The sequence below is a fragment of the Sarcophilus harrisii genome, chromosome 4, assembly GCF_902635505.1.
Source record: "Sarcophilus harrisii chromosome 4, mSarHar1.11, whole genome shotgun sequence".
Taxonomy (NCBI): Eukaryota; Metazoa; Chordata; class Mammalia; order Dasyuromorphia; family Dasyuridae; genus Sarcophilus; species Sarcophilus harrisii.
The window spans coordinates 31300674-31317831 of record NC_045429.1 but is presented as its reverse complement, the minus strand read 5'-3'; the positions used below and the strand labels follow the sequence as shown (position 1 = coordinate 31317831).

Here is a 17158-nt window from a genome sequence, read left to right as displayed (position 1 = left end):
GAGAATGGGCGATAGCAATGTGCGCAGCTGAGTCAAGAAGCTAGCTAGCCCAGAAGCCACACAACCAGCAGCTACCAGCATAGAACCCAGGTCCAATCTCTCCCAGCCTCTCTTCCTGTCTCTCTGCCTCCACCCACCAAAATGTTCATTTCCTATACAACACATCAGGACTTGCACAGAGAGTGGGCTGGGGCCATTCTTTATCCAAGCATGTATATTAATAGAGTATAGTCCAATTACTATTTAGCCTCACGTACGTGGGACCTCAGTGCATCAACTCAAGCCTCAGCCCATTACAGGCACCTATGTGTTTAGGGAGACAGGAAAAGGCATCTTACATTGTCAGCCACTGGCATTCCCAAAGCATAAGCAACTGAGCCCACTTGTGCTGGCTTCTACACAGAAGTTTTTCCTTCCCAGTACAAGTAAAAGAGTTGTCTCCTGTCTTCCATTTCCCTTTCCAGAGCTAGTTAGATCTGAATCCTCTGTGAGGATCTCAACAGCCACAGAAAGCAAATGTCCCCTCTCATGTTTGCAAGCACCTGAGCAGCTCCTTCCAAGTGCGTACAAAGCTTTAGGAAGGTGTCTCTGGAAAAGGTATGAAGAAGAATCAGGGAATCACCTCCTTACCCATTGCCCTATTATGTATCCCCCCACAAATATAGAAATATGTCTGACAAAAGAATTGTCTTGATAGGATAAAAATAGGAGTGCAAGCCCCCTTATTTCTATGACAATAGGATTCGAACATATACTAAAGAATCCAGAACCCTTTGTGAGTGTCCCAATGCATTTGCCTCTTTCATTGAGTGAAGCTTTCCTTTACTGTCTAGTGATTCTAGATGAATCACCACAAGGCAGCTTGAGATCTCCTATTCAGAGGATCACCCTTGAGTGCGCATCAGCCGTCAGGGCTCCTCAAAGTTCTATTCAAGATATATGAATTCTAGGAGACCCCCTTGTTTCTGCTCAGGTCTCTGTTACCCAGCTCCTTTTCATCTTACCTGTTCCTGGCCTTTGTTAACCAGGGCATACATATGGTCCTCACATCACATTATTTCTCCCTCCTGTCACCTGAGCACAATATATTACTGACTGTGCCTCAAGTCCCTGCGGGCTTCCCCCATGATTTTTCATCTTTGTAAGAATAACATTATCTCGGAAATTAAAACATAATTTTGATTAAATGAAATTAAAACTTTTTTGCAAAATGAAATCAATGCTGCCAAAATTAGCAGAAAACTGAGGGGAAATTTGATTTGGGCAGTTCATTCCACCCCATCAGTCTGTAACAATATGCACCATCAGTCCAAATCCAAAACCTTAAATCTAGAGCCACTTGGAATCTTGAGATGGGATCACCGATGTGTTAAGGGAGACAGGAAGAGACAGCCTCCACTGTCTCCCAAAGGCATTCCCAAAGCAGAGACAACTGAGTCTGACTGTGTTGACTTCTAAACAGGAGTTGTCGCTTCCTATGAGTACAAGGAGAGGTGTTAGCTCCTGTCTCTGATGTGCTTTTTCTGGACTGGTTAAGTCTGGCTGTCCTACGGATTCCCAACTGTCACACAAATGTGCTATCCTTTCTTATGTTGCTGGCACATGGGAAAGGCCCATTGATGTCTGCATGGAAGGTTTAGACAGAGTTCTCTTAACAAGAAGTGAAGGCAAGCTAATTGTACAATATTTCAGAGTCTGATTCTTTTTGTACAGCAAAATAACGGTGTGGTCATGTATACTTATTGTGTATCTAATTTATATTTTAATGTATTTAACATCTACTAGTCATCCTGCCATCTGGGGGGGGGGTGGGGGTAAGAGTTGAAAAATTGGAACAAGAGGTTTGGCAATTGTCAATGCTGTAAAGTTACCCATGCATATAACCTGTAAATAAAAGGCTATTAAATTAAAAAAAAAATAAGAAGTGAAGGGTTAGGGATGTATTTGTTCCTGTGCGTCTGCCTCCTTTTCTGACTGAAGCTTTCCTTTGCTTTCTAGTGGCTTCAGAAGCATCAACATCACAAATTGGTACAGGATCTTCTGTCCAGAGGACGAGTCTTGAGAGAGCATCAGCTGTCAGTCCTCCTCCAAGCTCTGTCAAAGGTACTTGAGTTTTAGGTGACTTTCTATGTCTGTAAATCCTTCTTGCCTTATTCAGTTTTGTGTTTTGTCTTCTCTCCCTCGGGTGCCCAGGGCACATCTTTGCCCATCATGCCACATCCTATCTTCCTCTTATGAGCTGAATGTATCATATCACCTATTGGCTCTGTCTCCTGTCTCTTAGGGAACTCCTTTAGTTTTTCATCTTTTTTAACAATTGTAATTTCTCAGTAAGTTAAATGGATAAATTTTATTACATGAAATTAAAACCTTTTGCACAAACAAAATCAATGCAGCCAAAATTTGCAGGAAAAAAAATGCAGGGACAGGTGATCCTAAGCAGCCCTATTTTACCTCCATAAACACCACAAGCACTTCAAAGGTGGAAAGAGGAATTTAGAGCCAGGTGAGATCTTGAGGCGGGGGCACTTAAGGTTGCAGGGAGACAGGAAGAGACATCTCCTATTATCTCCTCCTAGCATTACCTGAGGATTGACAATTAATTCTGGCTGTGCTAGCTTTGACTCAAGTTGTCACTTCCTATGAGTACAAGGACAGAGATCTACTCCTGTCTGCCACCCCCCCTTCTATGGCTGGTTAAGTCTATGTGCTTTGGGGGACTCCCAACAGCCACACAAAGGAGATTTCCCCTTATATTCTTGCAGGCACCTGAGCAGATCGATTAAAGGCTGCATAGAGGGCTTAGGCAGGGATCTCTGAAAAAATGAGAACAAGATTCAGGGAGGTGTCTGTCCCAGGGCATCTGCCTCTTTCTCTGACTGAAGTTTTTCTTTGCTGTCTAGTGACTCCACATGGATCAACACCACAAGGCAGTATGGACCCTCCTGTCCAGAGGAGTAACTTTGAGAGAGCATCAGGTGTAAGGGCTCCTCAAAGCTCTGTCCCAGGTACTTGTGCTTTTAGGTGACCTCATGTCACTACTCTTATCCATATCCTTTCTGTCTTACCCCCTCCTCTTCTTTGTCTTCTCTCTCTCAGGTACTTGTGTCCCATCTTTACCCCTCATGCCACATCATGTCTTTCTCCTATCTCTTAAATATAATATAATTCTAAAGGCTATGTATCAGTTCTTTGGGGGAGTCCCTCTGTCTTTTCATCATTTATTTTTAACAATTGTGATATCTCAGGAAGTTAAATGGATAAGTTTGATTACATGAAAGTAAAACATTTTTTCACAAACCAAATCTAAGAAGCCAAAATTCGCAAGAGACTGGGGGAAATGTTGATCCTGGCACTCTTGTTCCACCACATAAACCTGCAGGAATATCCACCATTAGCCCAAATCCAAAAGCACTTAAAAGATGCTGAGATGAATCTAGGGCCAGTTAGGTGGAGGGTACCTATGTGTTTAGGGAGACAGGAAAAAACATTTTACATTGTCAAGCACGGGCATTCCCAAAGCATAGGCAACTGAGCCCACTTGTGCTGGCTTCTACACGGGAGTTTTTCCTTCCCAGTACCAGTAAAAGAGTTGGCTCCTGTCTCCCATTTCCCTTTCCAAAGCTAGTTAGATCTGGCTCCTCTGGGAGGCTCTCAACAGCCACACAAAGGACATGTCCCCTCTTATGTTTTCTGGCACCTGAGCAGCTCCTTCCAAGTACATACAATACTTTAGGCAAGTGTCTCTGGAAAAGATATGAAGAAAAGTCAGGGAAGTGTGTGTCTCAGTGTATTTGCCTCTTTCATTGAGTGAAGCTTTCCTTTACTTCTAGTGATTCCAGATGAATCACCACAAGGCAACTTGGGATCTCCTCTCCCTAGGAGCAACCTTGACAGGGCATCAGCTATCAGGACTCCCCAAAGCTCTGTTCAAGGTATTTGAGTTTTAGGGGACCTCATGTCTTTGCTCAGGTCTCTGTTACCCAGTTATATCTTCTCTCCCCCTTTCCTCTCCCATTGTGGCCCGGCCTCAACTTTGACTTTCATGTTACATCAAGTTACCATCTTGGGATCTGAGCATATCCTATCTTCTAATTGTGTCAGGTTCCCAAAGGCATCTCCCTTGGTTTTTCATCTTTGTAAGAATAGCAATATCTCCAGAATTAAAACAGATAATTTTGTTTACATGAAGTTAATACATTTTTTTTTTTGCTAAATGAAATCAATGCTGCCAACATTAACACAAAATTGAGGGGAAATTTGATTCAGACAGTCCTATTGTACTCCCTCAACCTGTAAGAATCGACAGGAGTCAGGAATTCAGGTTAGGGGAGAATCGTCAGTCTTTATTCTCAGTGAAGAAGGATAGGAGGTGGAAGAGAATCGGCGATAGCAATGTGTGCAGCTGAGTCAAGAAGCTAGCTCGACCAGCAGCCACACAACCAACACTCAGTCTCGAACCAGGCCCAATCTCTCCAGCTTCTCTTCCTGTCTCTCTCTGCCTCCACCACAAAATCGTCATTTCCTATACAACACATCAGGACTTGCACAGAGAGTGGGCAGGGACCATTCTTTATCCAATCATGTATATTAATAGAGTATAGACCAATTACTATTTAGCCTCATGTACTTGGGACCTCAGTGCATCAACTCAAACCTCAGCCCATTACATCTCCCACTTTGTTTTGTTTTAGAACACAGGTGGTCATGCCATCCCTGACTCCTCAGGGAGGTCAGAGCCCCCAAGGGGAGGTGATCACAGCCTCCCTGACTTCTCAGGGAAGGAGGTGAAAGCTACCCGAAAGGAGGTGATCACAGCCTCCTGACTTCTCAGGAAAAGGCGGTGAAAGCACTAAAAAGGAGATGATCATGCCCTCCCTGACATCTCAGGAAGGAGATGAAAAGCACCAAAGGGAAGTGGGGGTTGCTAGCGGGTTTCTGAGCTGAAAGGTCTTATTATGCACAAACCCATCAGCATGGGAGGTATTACACAAGCACAAAGCAATAACGCAGAGGCTATTAGAGATGACTCTCCCCACAGTCAGTGCAGGCTCAATATGGTGTAACAAACATGAATTGTACATGCAAGTAGCAGAATAGCAAACAATATAAATCAACATGGTGTTATAAAAGATCACCAGAAGTCCTAGAAGGAGGGTATGTAAACAACAGTCACACATCGCCTTCTTCAGCAATAAGAGATAGTCCAAAACCAATCTATTGTCCATTTGCTTCACATGTCAGGAGATCAATGATCCCCCTGAGGTTTTTGAAGTCCTGCAAAGAGTCTTTTTATGTGTTGAGGAATCCAATGATTCCAGCAGATTTTGAAGTCCTGTAACAGTCTTATCATTTCTCAGAGAATCCAATGATTCCGAGGGTTTCGAGTCCTATGTCTCAGAGAATCCAATGATTCCTGAGAGTTTCAAGTCTGTGTCTCAGAGAATCAATGATTCCTGAGGGTTTTCAAATCCTACAATAATCTTATCATGTCTCAGAGAAGTCCAATGATTCCTGAGGGTTTTAAAGTCCAACAATCTTTGATGTCCATGAGTCAAACGCCATAACTGCCATGCTCTTTCAATGGTGAGCACAATCAGCAACAGAACCACCCAATATTTCTTGGGTCTTCTCCTTTGTTTCAAGGATCTGCTCTGTCTCTCTGCGATGGACAAGGCGAATATGGTTCGTTGGCACCCATCTGATTCCTTCTCCACCTGTAGAGATACAAGCAAACCCTCTCCCCAAAGCAGTTAGCTTATCTGGTCCTTTCCATTCACCACTTTCTGGGTCTCTCCACATCACCTAGCAATTATCTAAAGATAGTGGAGCTGCTCGCACTGGACACTGACCTTCCGGTGGGTTATAAAACTTGTCTGCTGGAACCAGTGCATCTTTGTCAAAAATCAAGAAGTTAATAGTATAAAGGGATAGATTTAGAAGTTCTCTAGGGTTACCTGTGGCTCCCCCTTTCTTTTGTTTTTGGAGGAGTGTCTTAATATCTTTGTTTCTCCTCTCCACTATTGCCTGTCCTTGAGGATTAAAAGGTATGCCCGTGGTGTGTAAAATCTTATAGTGTGCACAAAAGTGTGAAAATGTTTTAAGTATAAAGCAGGACCATTATCTGTTTTATTGCTTGGCACACCCATAATGGCAAATGCTTGTATGAGGAATTCAGTGACCACTCGGGCTGTCTCTTTTGCTGCTGGTATTGCAAAAGTGAATCCCAAAAAGGTGTCTACCACAACGTGGATAAAAGATAGATGACCAAAAGATTTATAATGGGTCACATCCATTTGCCAGATTTCATTGGGTCTCAAACCACGAGGGTTCTTCCCTGGAGGCAGTGTAGGAGCGTGGAAAGGAAGGCAAGCTGTACAGGCTTTTACTATGCTCCTAGCTTCCTCTCTTGTTATTCCAAATTGTAAATGTAAAGCTCGAGCAGTCTGATGATATTTAGAATGAGATGCCTGGGCTTCTTGGAATAAAGGGGTATTGACCAACATAGTTAAAAGGCTATCTGCCTTTGAATTTCCATCAAAAATGGGACCTGGAAGTCCACTATGAGAGTGGACATGTAATATATAGATCTTACCTGGATGCTTTCTCACTTGCTCTTGAAGTTTCTTAAGAAGCTGATATATAATAGAGCTGCAAATTTTATTTGGGCTGTGGCAATTCTTTGTACCACACCTACTGAATAGGCTGAATCAGATAATATATTTATGTCTCCTGGATAATAAGTAAGAGCTAGAATGATCGCATACAATTCATTCTGCTGAGTGGACTGAAAAGGAGTTCTAACTACTCTTTATAGTTAGATCATGAGAGTACACAGCACAAATATTATGTTTGGATGCATCCATGAAGATAGTTGGTCCTTTAAGAGGAACTTTAGAAACTTTTCTTCAAGAATCCATCGCCAATTATGTAATAGTTTGGTTATCTTTAATGGAGACCCATGTATAAAATTTGGAGCCATGGCTAATAAAATTTGCCACTCTGGGATGGTCTCACAACACACATTAATTTGTGTATTGATATAAAAGTTGTATATCTTGTCAGGTCTTGTCCCAGATAATTGTACTGCTCACTTAGTGGCCTTTAATAAAATTCTCACCACAAGCACTGGGTAGGGTGTAAGGCTTTGTTCTGGTTGTGCCAGGAGGTTTCTACCTCTATCCACACTGTCTCCTTGATGAAGGACTGCTGTGGGTGCCTCTTATATAGCAAAAAACTGCATATTTCAAGGGTTTTTGGTGACTCTTTCAACCACATTGGATAAAGCCAGTTCAACTTCTCTCAAAGCCTCTTGAGCTTCTTTTGTAAGCTGGCGTGGTGAATTTAAAGCACTGTCTCCCCTTAAAATGTCATATAACATTGTTGTAACTGATAGGTAGTCAAACCTAACCCTGGTCACATCCATTGGATATCTCCTTTCAATTTCTGAAAATCATTCAATGTGTTTAGCTTTTCTGTTCTTAAGGACAGTTTTTGAATTGTAAGCACCTTAGGGTATACTTCATATCCTAAATATTGAAAAGGAGCATGTCTTTGAATTTTTTCTGGTGCTATGTATAATTTGTAATTCCTTAGTGTTTCTATGGTCTTTTGTAGACATGCTTCTAACATTTGTTCCTCAGGTACACATCCCAATATATCATCCATGTAATGTAATAGCATAACTTTTAGGGAATGCTTTTCTTACTGGAGCAAAGCAGCAACAACATACATTTGACACATAAGTGGGCTGTTTTCATTCCCTGTGGCCAAACTGTCCATTCATATATCTTTCATAAGGCTCAGCTAAGTTAGCAGCTGGGCACTGAAAGAGCAAATCTTTTCATATCCTCCTTATCAGAAGCTGATAGAATAGAAACAATCCTTAATATCTGACCCATTAGAGGCCATTCTCTAGGCAACTGAGTAGGAGATGGAAGTCCAGGCTGAAGAGTTCCCATAGTTTCCATCTGTTCATTCACCTTTCTTAAATCTGTTAACATCCTCCATTTTCCAGATTTCTTTTTTACAACAAACACTGGGGAATTCCAAGGACTTAGAGAAGGTTGTAAGTGTCCTTGGTCAAGCTGCTCCTGTACTATATCTAATAAGGCCTGAATTTTATCGTTACTTAAGGGCCACTGTTCTATCCACACTGGTGTATCAGTTTTCCATTGGATAGGAACAGGTGAAAGTGTTGGCAGGCCTTCAACAGCAGCCCTGCTTAAAAACTGAAGTACTCAGTTTTAACCCTAATTGCTGTAAAACATCTCTTCCCCACAGATTGATGGGGATTTTTTCAACTATAAAAGGAGTAAAAACTCCTGTTTTGCCTTCAAAAGTCTATCTCATAGGGGCAGCATTAACTTCAGCTGCTATTGATCCTCCTACGCCAGACATGTAGGTGTCTGCTTTAATCTTTGGCCAATGACTGGGCCAATTGGCACCTCTAATGACCGTCCGATCTGCACCAGTGTCTACCAATCCTTCCAATGGAAGGCCATTTATATAGATCGTGAGCATAGGTCGGTCCAGTTATTCAACTGCTGTCCAGTATATTGCTGGATTTTGTGATCTAGAATCAGAATCTGGGTGACTATCACCAAGCTGCTTATTAGGATTCTGTATGAGTAAACCTGATGCTACTACTTCTCCTGGGTGATAAGTCACATATTGTCTGCCTGTATTGGTGACTGGGATATTATCTACACATTCCCCAGTTTCCCACATCAGTGTGTGGATGGACACTGTTTATGCGTGCTCTCAGGAGGTAAAATGGTCAAGCCTACTGTGCCTGGAGGCAAGGGATCCATAGGCTGGAGGAACAGATTTCACCTCTCCAGGGGGTATCTCAGTTGTCTCAGCTGCATACAACTCTATTCTCCCTAATTGTAATCCCTTTCTCCCATCAGGTTGCTTCCCGGCTGGTTGATTGTGTAATCCCTTTCTCCCATCACATGGCTTCCTGGCTGATTGATCATATTGGGGTATTGGACGTCTAGGCACTCTCTGGGTGCACCATTGGTTGCCATCATGCCCCAAGTGTTTTTTGCCTGGAGCCCTGGGGCTGGGTCCCTCATCCCGTTTCCCTGAACCTGTCTACATTCTAAGGCCCAATGGAAGCCACTGTTGCATTTTGGACATAGGGTACTGGGTCTTGTTCTCCCACCCTGTTTTCTCACTCTGCCTCTATACCAACATTGAGCTTTCAGATGCCCTACTTTATCACACTGAAAGCATTGATGTGTCTCTCTAGAAGTCCCTTGCCAGAAGGGACCATGTCTTCCCATGTTGGGATCTTGGGAAGTCTGCATCATAAACATATAAAAGGCATTTGTCCCACTGGGCCGTTTTGAACTCCTCTAAAGGAGCATCCTTTCCCAGTCCTGTATAATTCTTCCACCCTCTTAACATTTTCCTTAGCAAGTTGCCTTATTAAAAACATCTGTTGGAAATTTTCCCCATTAGTTCTTGTGATGCAGTCTCCGTCCCAAAAAGTCAGCAAAGGGTTCATCCCCCTTTGTGTTATTTTTGTGAAGGCCTCACCTTTGTCATTTTTTATTGGGATCAAAGCCCCCTTTGATAGCATTAACCAATTTGCTCATATGCTGCTACTGAATAATTAATCTGTGCTGTGACATCTGCATGGGACCTTACTTTTAGTGGTCACAGGTGATCACAGCATAAAATTTTTTTATTTTTGTTGGGGCTTGTTCCTCGAGCTCACTATATTCAAGCCACATTTTTTGTCCAGGTTCTAGGTATACCCTTGCTTGATTTCCAGTCATCAGGAAGTTTAAAAGCCAAATTCTGTAATAGCATCTTAACATAAGCTAATGTAGCCCCATAAAGAGTGCAAGCCTTTTTCAGGTCTTTGAGGATTTCTATGTTAAAAGGGGCGTATCTTCGACTTTCTTGACTGAAGGCATTAAACTGGGAAATTACAGGAAAGATTTACGGCTGTAGCTCCCTCACATCTCCGCCCTTTTATTTAGCCTTCATTAAGCCCTGTTGCAATCTACTTATAATTGGATGCTGGGGAGGTGTTGGTGTACTGCCCCCTCCCTCCACCGGAGGGTGGACTGATGGAGGAAGTCAATCACTTGCTCCTGAGGTGGGGCTGGCTGGTGGAAATCACCACACCCTTGCTCATTAAGTCTCCATGCCCTGTGGGGATATGGTTTAATCTCTTCATTTCTTCCTCCTTAATATCAGGCTTCCCTTTTGGCTACTCCAGAAGCAACTTTTTTCTTTCTTCTAGGGATAGGGTTTTCTTAAGGCTAACGAATTATATTTAAAATAGAATCCTCAATAAAATTAATGAGGACCTTTTTCACTGTAATTGGAATCTCTTGTCCAACGGGACCAGTTATCTTGAGAGATCTGCTCCTCCTCTACGAACCAAGGGGAGATGCGGTTTAATGTACCCACAAGTCTAGCTACCTGTTCCCAAGTTATAAGTAGTCCTTGTCCTTCTATCAGCTTAAGCATGCTTTCTATAGCACCACTCTTGGGTGGGGTTGAAGGGGTTGGGGGTGGGGATGGAGAGTCTTTAGCTAGCATTTGTCCCATTTTAGCCAAAAAGAAAGATTACTAGTTAAGTTTTTAAGAAAATAAGTTCCCTGTTTGTCTATTAACAATACTCACCCAAGTTCCTGGTCACCGGAGACTTCTTCAGTCCTTGGTTCCCACCTTTAGGTGCCAAATGCAAAGACCACGTATTTTAAAATCAGCCGGAGTCAGGAATTCAGGTCAGGGGAAAATCGTCAGTCTTTATTCTCAGTGAAGAAAGATCGGAGGTGGAAGAGCAATAGCAATGTGTGCAGCTGAGTCAAGAAGCTAGCTAGACCAGCAGCCACACAACCAACAGCTAGGAGTATCGAACCCAGGTTCAATCTCTCCCAGCTTCTCTTCCTGTCTCTCTCTCTGCCTCCACCCACCAAAATCGTCATTTCCTATACAACACATCAGGACTTGCACAGAGAGTGGGCAGGGACCATTCTTTATCCAATCATGTATATAAATAGAGTATAGACCAATTACTTTTTAGCCTCATGTACTTGGGACCTCAGTGTATCAACTCAAACTTCAGCCCATTACATCTACCTGTGCTGGCTTCTATACAGGAGTTGTTACATTCTATGAGTATACAGAGAGTTGCTGGCTCCTGTCTTCTACTGACATTTCCAAGCCTGTTTAGGACTGGCTGCACAGGGGACTTCCTGTCACACAACGGAGATGTCTCCTCTTATGTTTTCAGGGACCTGAAAAGTCCATTGATAACTCCATAGAGGGCTTAGACAGTAGTCCTGAAAAGATGTGAAGAGTAAGGGAGGTGTCTTTCTCTCTCTGCTTCCTTCCCTGCTTGAAGCTTTTTTTGTTGTCTAGTGACTCCAAATAGATCAGCACCACCAGTCAACATGGAATCTCGTGTACAAAGGAGCAACCCTGAAAGGGCATCAGCTGCCAGGACTCCCCAAAGCTCTGACCAAGGCACTTGAGTTTCAGGGGACCTCTTATCTTTGTTCAAGTATCTCTTACTCAAATCCTTTTTTTCTTATTCCCTCCTCTCCTTTGCCTTCTCTCTTTCAAGTACCCAGGTTTTTCATCTTTATACCTCACGCCACATCATATTTTCCTCCTATCACCTGAACATAACTTATCCCCCGTTAACTGTGTGACAGGTCCCTTAGTAACCTCCCTTGGTTTTTCAGCTTTGTAAGAATTGTAATATCTTTGGGGCAGCTAGTTGGTATAATGGATAGAACACCAGCCCTGAAGTCAGGAGAATCTGAGTTCAAATCTGGCCACAGATACTTAACACTTCCTGGCTGTGTGGCCCTGGGCAAATTAATTAACTTCAATTGCCTTAGGCAAAAATAATTTCAATATATCAAAAAATAAAATAGATAATTTTGATTACATGAAATTACAACATTTTTGCACAAACAAAATCAATGCAAAGTTAGCTGGAAACTGGGGAGAAAATTTGATCCTGGGAGTCCTATTCTACCACATCAACATGCAGAAATACCTACCATTAGTCCCAATCCAAAAGCACTTCAAAGATGGTAAGACAAATAAATCTAGAACCAATTGGGATCTTGAAGAGCAGGCACTTATGTGTTCAGGGAGAGAGGAAAAGATATCTTCCACTATTTCCCACTGGCTTTCCCAAAGCATAGATGACCGAGACTGCATAAAGTACTTTTTAGCAAAGATGCCTGAAAATTTTATGAAGAGTTAGGGAGATGTCTGTCCCTGTATCTATCTCCTTTTCTGACTGAAGTTTTCTTTCTTATCTAGGGTCTCCAGAAGGATCAACACCACAGGTCAGTGTGGGATCTCCTATGCAAAAAAGCTGCTTTAGGGGAGAATCAGCTGTCACAACTCCTCAAAGTCTTGTTCAAGGTATCTGAGTTTTTAGAAACCTCCTGTCTCTGCAAATCTTTCTTTTCTTACCCACTCCTATCCTTTATCTTCTCTTTCTTTGCAGCCTAAACCTCACCTTTGCCCTTAATGCCACATCATGACTCCCTCCTAATCTCCTAACACCTGAATATATCATATCTTTCACTGGCTGTTTCTCAGGTCCCTGAGAACAGAGTTTTTCATTTTTCTAGCAATTGTAATATTTTGGGATTAGAATAATTTTGGTTATATGAAATTAAAAATATTTTTGTACAATCAAAATCAACGCAGTCACACTGAGTAGGAAATTAGTAAACTGGGGTGAAATTTTTCCAGCAATTTCCTTTGATAAAAGCCTTGTTTCTCAAATATATAGTGAATTTAGTCAGATCTATAGAAATGAAGATACACTCTCCATTTGATAAATGGTAAAAGGATGTGAACAGGCAGTTTTTAGAAGAAATAAAAGTTATCAATAGTTGGCAACTATTGATAATATTAGTTGCAGTTAATAACTGCAACAGAAATAATATCAGCTTATATTTTTTGTTGCTTCAGCACTTGAAGGATTTTCATATATTGTCTCATCTGAGCCAGAATGGAGGAAACTTACCTAAGATCACACAACAGGGATGCTTTGGAAGTTATGACATATGAATAAATGAGTTTATTCTCCTAAAACCCATGGGCCTATGCTGATCCTCACAGGTGCTCTGAGACCATGAATATTGGCTCTCTGGGCTGAGGGCAGAGGAGGAAGGAGTTTATTTTTTATTTTTTATTTTTTTTAAATTTAATAGCCTTTTATTTACAGGTTATATGGATGGGTAACTTTACAGCATTAACAATTGCCAAACCTCTTGTTCCAATTTTTCACCTCTTACCTCCCACCCTCTCTCCCAGATGGCAGGATGACCAGTAGATGTTAAATATATTAAAATATAAATTAGATACACAGTAAGTATACATGAGCAAACCGTTATTTTGCTGTACAAAAAGAATCAGACTCTGAAATATTGTACAATTAGCTTGTGAAGGAAATAAAAAATGCAGGTGGGTGTAAATATAGGGATTGGGAATTCAATGTAATGGTTTTTAGTCATCTCCCAGAGTTCTTTCTCTGGGCGTAGCTGGTTCAGTTCATTACTTCTCCATTGGAAATGATTTGGTTGATCTCATTGCTGAGGATGGCCAGGTCCATCAGAACTGGTCATCATATAGTATTGTTGTTGAAGTATATAATGATCTCTTGGTCTTGCTCATTTCACTCAGCATCAGTTCGTGTAAGTCTCGAGGAAGGAGTTTAATGAAGAAAATTGAATAGTTTCAAAATAACTAGTAATTTTATTCAACTATTTTTGTTTTCAAAGAAGCCTCATGATATAAATATTTTGTCTCTACTATAGGATTACACTTTATGTAGGATTGTCTTGCACATGGTTGTCTCAAAAATTAGGCCATAGTTTCACCATGACTAGTAATCCAGGGAGTCATGAGATGTGTAGTCCACAAGGCTTAATTTCTTAGCAAATCCAGGACCAGTGGACTTTCTTGGAGTTAGGAAGACCTGAGTTCAAATCTGGCCTCAGACATTCATTAGCTGTGTAACTCTAAGTAAGTCACTTTACCTTTGTCTGCCTTATTTTCCTCATCTGTAAAATGGAGATAATAGTAGCATTTATCTCCTGGAGTTGTTGTGAAGATCAGCGAGATAATATTGATAAAGCACTTATAGCATAGTTCCTGGCACATTATAAGAACTGTATAAATATCAGTTCTTATTATTCCTGGGGAAATCCTATAACTAGATCATTAAAGAGGTACTTTGTGAACAAGTAGAAAAAAATCCAGTTTAGAAATCTCTGAGATGGATTTCATATCCAAGGTACACTGTGAACTAACTAAAATATAAGAATAGTAATCATTTCCCAGTGAATAAGTAATCCAAAATATGAATAAGCATTTCTCAGAATAAAATGACAAATTTCCACAACCATAATGGAAAAAATGCTTTCAAACACGAAAAATAAAAGAAAGATAAATCAAAACAACTCTGAGATTTGTCTGGAAAATTCAATTTAATAAATATTTATTATGAGCCTACTGTATGCCAGGCACTATACTAAGCACTGGAAATCCAAATAAAAAAGAAAAATAATTCCTTTACACAAGGAGCTTACAATCTAATAAGGGAAAAAACATACAAAAGTAAGTTGAAAAAGGTAAGGGGTCCAGGAAAGACCCAGTAAGAGCTTCTGCCTCTGCTTTCTTCAGCCTCCAGCCAGCACAAAGTTGGAAAATGAATCTGTCTTGCCTCCAAGAGAGGGCTTGTGGGCTTCCTCCCAGAGTGCTCCTCTCCGACCCCTGACAATGTTCTGAAGTAACTCATTTGACTGGCTCTATTTATGCTCCTTTTCCAAGAAGGGATTGTGGGCTACGAGAGAGTGGGATTATGGGTTTCCTCCCAGAGTGCTCTCTGGCCCTAAGAGCTTCAAGGGAGGTGTGAATTCCAATATCTCATATTAAACCCTAAAATCTCCCAAACGTGTGAACTCCAATGAGTACTTAAATACTTCATCGTTTCTATCAGTTGTACTTAGTACCTTGTTTCAAGTTCTGGCCCATAACATCTCCCTGTAAGATCAGATCAATCATACTGAACCATTAGATAATTATTGTCTCTATCAACTCTAATGACTTAGCAGTTTGTAAAGATTCCAACAGCCAACCATCATTTTGACTTCCTTCCCTACACTTTTGAAATTTCAAAATAGCAATGTGCCCTGAACCTTGACATGCAAACTAGGCAGCCACAGAAATCAAGATTTTAGACCCATGTCACTATAATACTAAAACCAACACTGCCCTTAGGTAAGCTTCATTCGGTGTATGTATGAGTTATAATTGGATCCCCTTCCCCTTTCCACCTTCTTCCCATCCCCCTCCTGACAAGATTGACTCCAATAAAATTCAATATTCAACTGATCCCCACTATTATTATATATTATCTTGGCATCCAAACCCATTAAGGGGTTTTCTTCCCTGGTGTCTCTGGTTGGCCCATGGATTTTTCCTTAGATCTAAACTCAATCCCCCAATAAGGACTTTTTCTATTGATGACTATACCTATATCAGAGCAATCTGGCACTTTTGTGCCAACTCATTAAAAATAAGGATCAATGGGGAAAAAACGATGTCATTCCCCCCCCCCCCCCTCCCAGAAGGGACCATTCTGTGTCAGAGAACTGTCATGGCTTCTGAGCCTTACAGCATTAGAAACCTCCAATGTCTCCAGTCTCTGAGAGCTCCCCTAATGTCCAGAGTGGAGACATAGCCACTGTGATCTGCCAGTGAAGGGGGAAAGGGTTGAAGGAAAACTGAAAGAATGGATCTTAACTGGATCAAGAATTTAAAAGCCTTCTGGTCCAATGGATTCATTTTGAAGATGAGAAAACTGAGGCCCAGAGTGGCTTTGCCAAGGTGACCCAGGCACTAAGTAGCATGGCTGGGATCTAAAGACAGACTTGGGACTCTTTCCACCAGACCACACCATAACAATGCAGAGGAAGGAAGGGGAAGGGAAGCACAAGATGGTTTGGTATATTAGAGCTCTCCAAACTGGAAACTTTTAATGGGTCATGTAAGATCATCTTTTTCCATTAATTTTAAATTTTTAAAAATATTTTATCATAATTGTTATTATATATTATTTTTATTTAATATTTTCCCAATTACATGTCAAAACCTTTTTAATACTTTTTTTAAATTTTGAGTTCCAAATTCTTTCTTCCTCTCTTCCCTCTTCCCTTCTTGAAAAAGCCAGAAATTTGATATAGATTTGGTCTGATTTGGCCCCAGCTACCTCTTAAGGTCTGGGATTCTTGAGTAGGGGTTAAAGAGTGATTTGACCCCTTTTCACCATCTAGTTCTAGGGAGTTTTATTTTGGGGGTTTCTGAAGATAAAGGTCCCAGAAAGATCCTAGGGGACCTCTTGATGCCCACTTCACCCAGCTCTGATTTTATCTTTTCCAGATACCAGTAATAACAACGAACCCTCAAATGTTAGGCGAAAAAAGAAGTGGGGAGGCGTTCGGAAAGTCCTCCAGGTCAGAGTCACAGGTAAGCTGAGACATGAGCCTGGTCTTTCCTTGTTAGCCTTGCCAGGAGCCCACAAAAGTCCATGTGTTTCCAACCCTTTTACCAGATTGCAGCTTAGCATCCCAGCCTGTGAGCTCAGTGTGAGTGGGTCAGAATCAAAATGTTAAACAAGGCTTAGGAAAAATCTGGACTCTGCTGGGGTCCCTTGTCAGTAGCAATCAAGAGATACTGTCAGACTGCCAGTGTCCAGTCATTGAAAACAAGGATCAATAGGACAGACTTATATCCCTACAGGAGGGATTCCCCTTGTGCTAGAGAACTATCACAGAACTGAGGACTTCTGAGCCACATTATCATTAGAAATCTCCAATGTCCCCAAGCTCTGAGGGCTGCCCCAATAGCGAGAGAGGAGATATAGCCACCATGTCTGGGGCCCTGACCTGCCATTAAGGGGTGGGGAGGGAGGAGGAGAGCTGCTGAGAATGGATCTTAATTGAATCAAATATTTAGAAGCTTTCTGGTCCAGTGGATCCATTTTGAAGATGAGAAAACTGAAATCAGAATGACTAAAGGGCTTTGCCAAGCCTAACTAGACACTGAGTAGTAGGACTAGGATCTGAAGACAAGTCTTGGGACTCTTTCCACCAGA

At 41.5% G+C, this 17158-nt stretch overlaps 1 protein-coding gene across 6 annotated transcripts in view; it reads left to right on the top strand.

Moving 5' to 3' along the window:
* LOC100917444 (mediator of DNA damage checkpoint protein 1) overlaps window positions 1-16740 on the top strand; it is a 56345-nt gene extending 39605 nt beyond the window's left edge. Inside the window, exons 16-19 of one of the 6 annotated variants that reach the window (XM_031969295.1) lie at window positions 1999-2103; window positions 2904-3008; window positions 12307-12411; window positions 16444-16740. In XM_031969295.1, the coding sequence (XP_031825155.1) occupies window positions 1999-2103; window positions 2904-3008; window positions 12307-12411; window positions 16444-16676 (548 nt within the window). In that variant the 3' untranslated portion in view covers window positions 16677-16740. The remainder of the gene's footprint in view (window positions 1-1998; window positions 2104-2903; window positions 3009-12306; window positions 12412-16443) is intronic. The other 5 variants (XM_031969299.1, XM_031969297.1, XM_031969300.1 and 2 more) reach the window with 5 other exon arrangements.
* The last annotated feature ends 418 nt before the right edge of the window (window positions 16741-17158 follow it).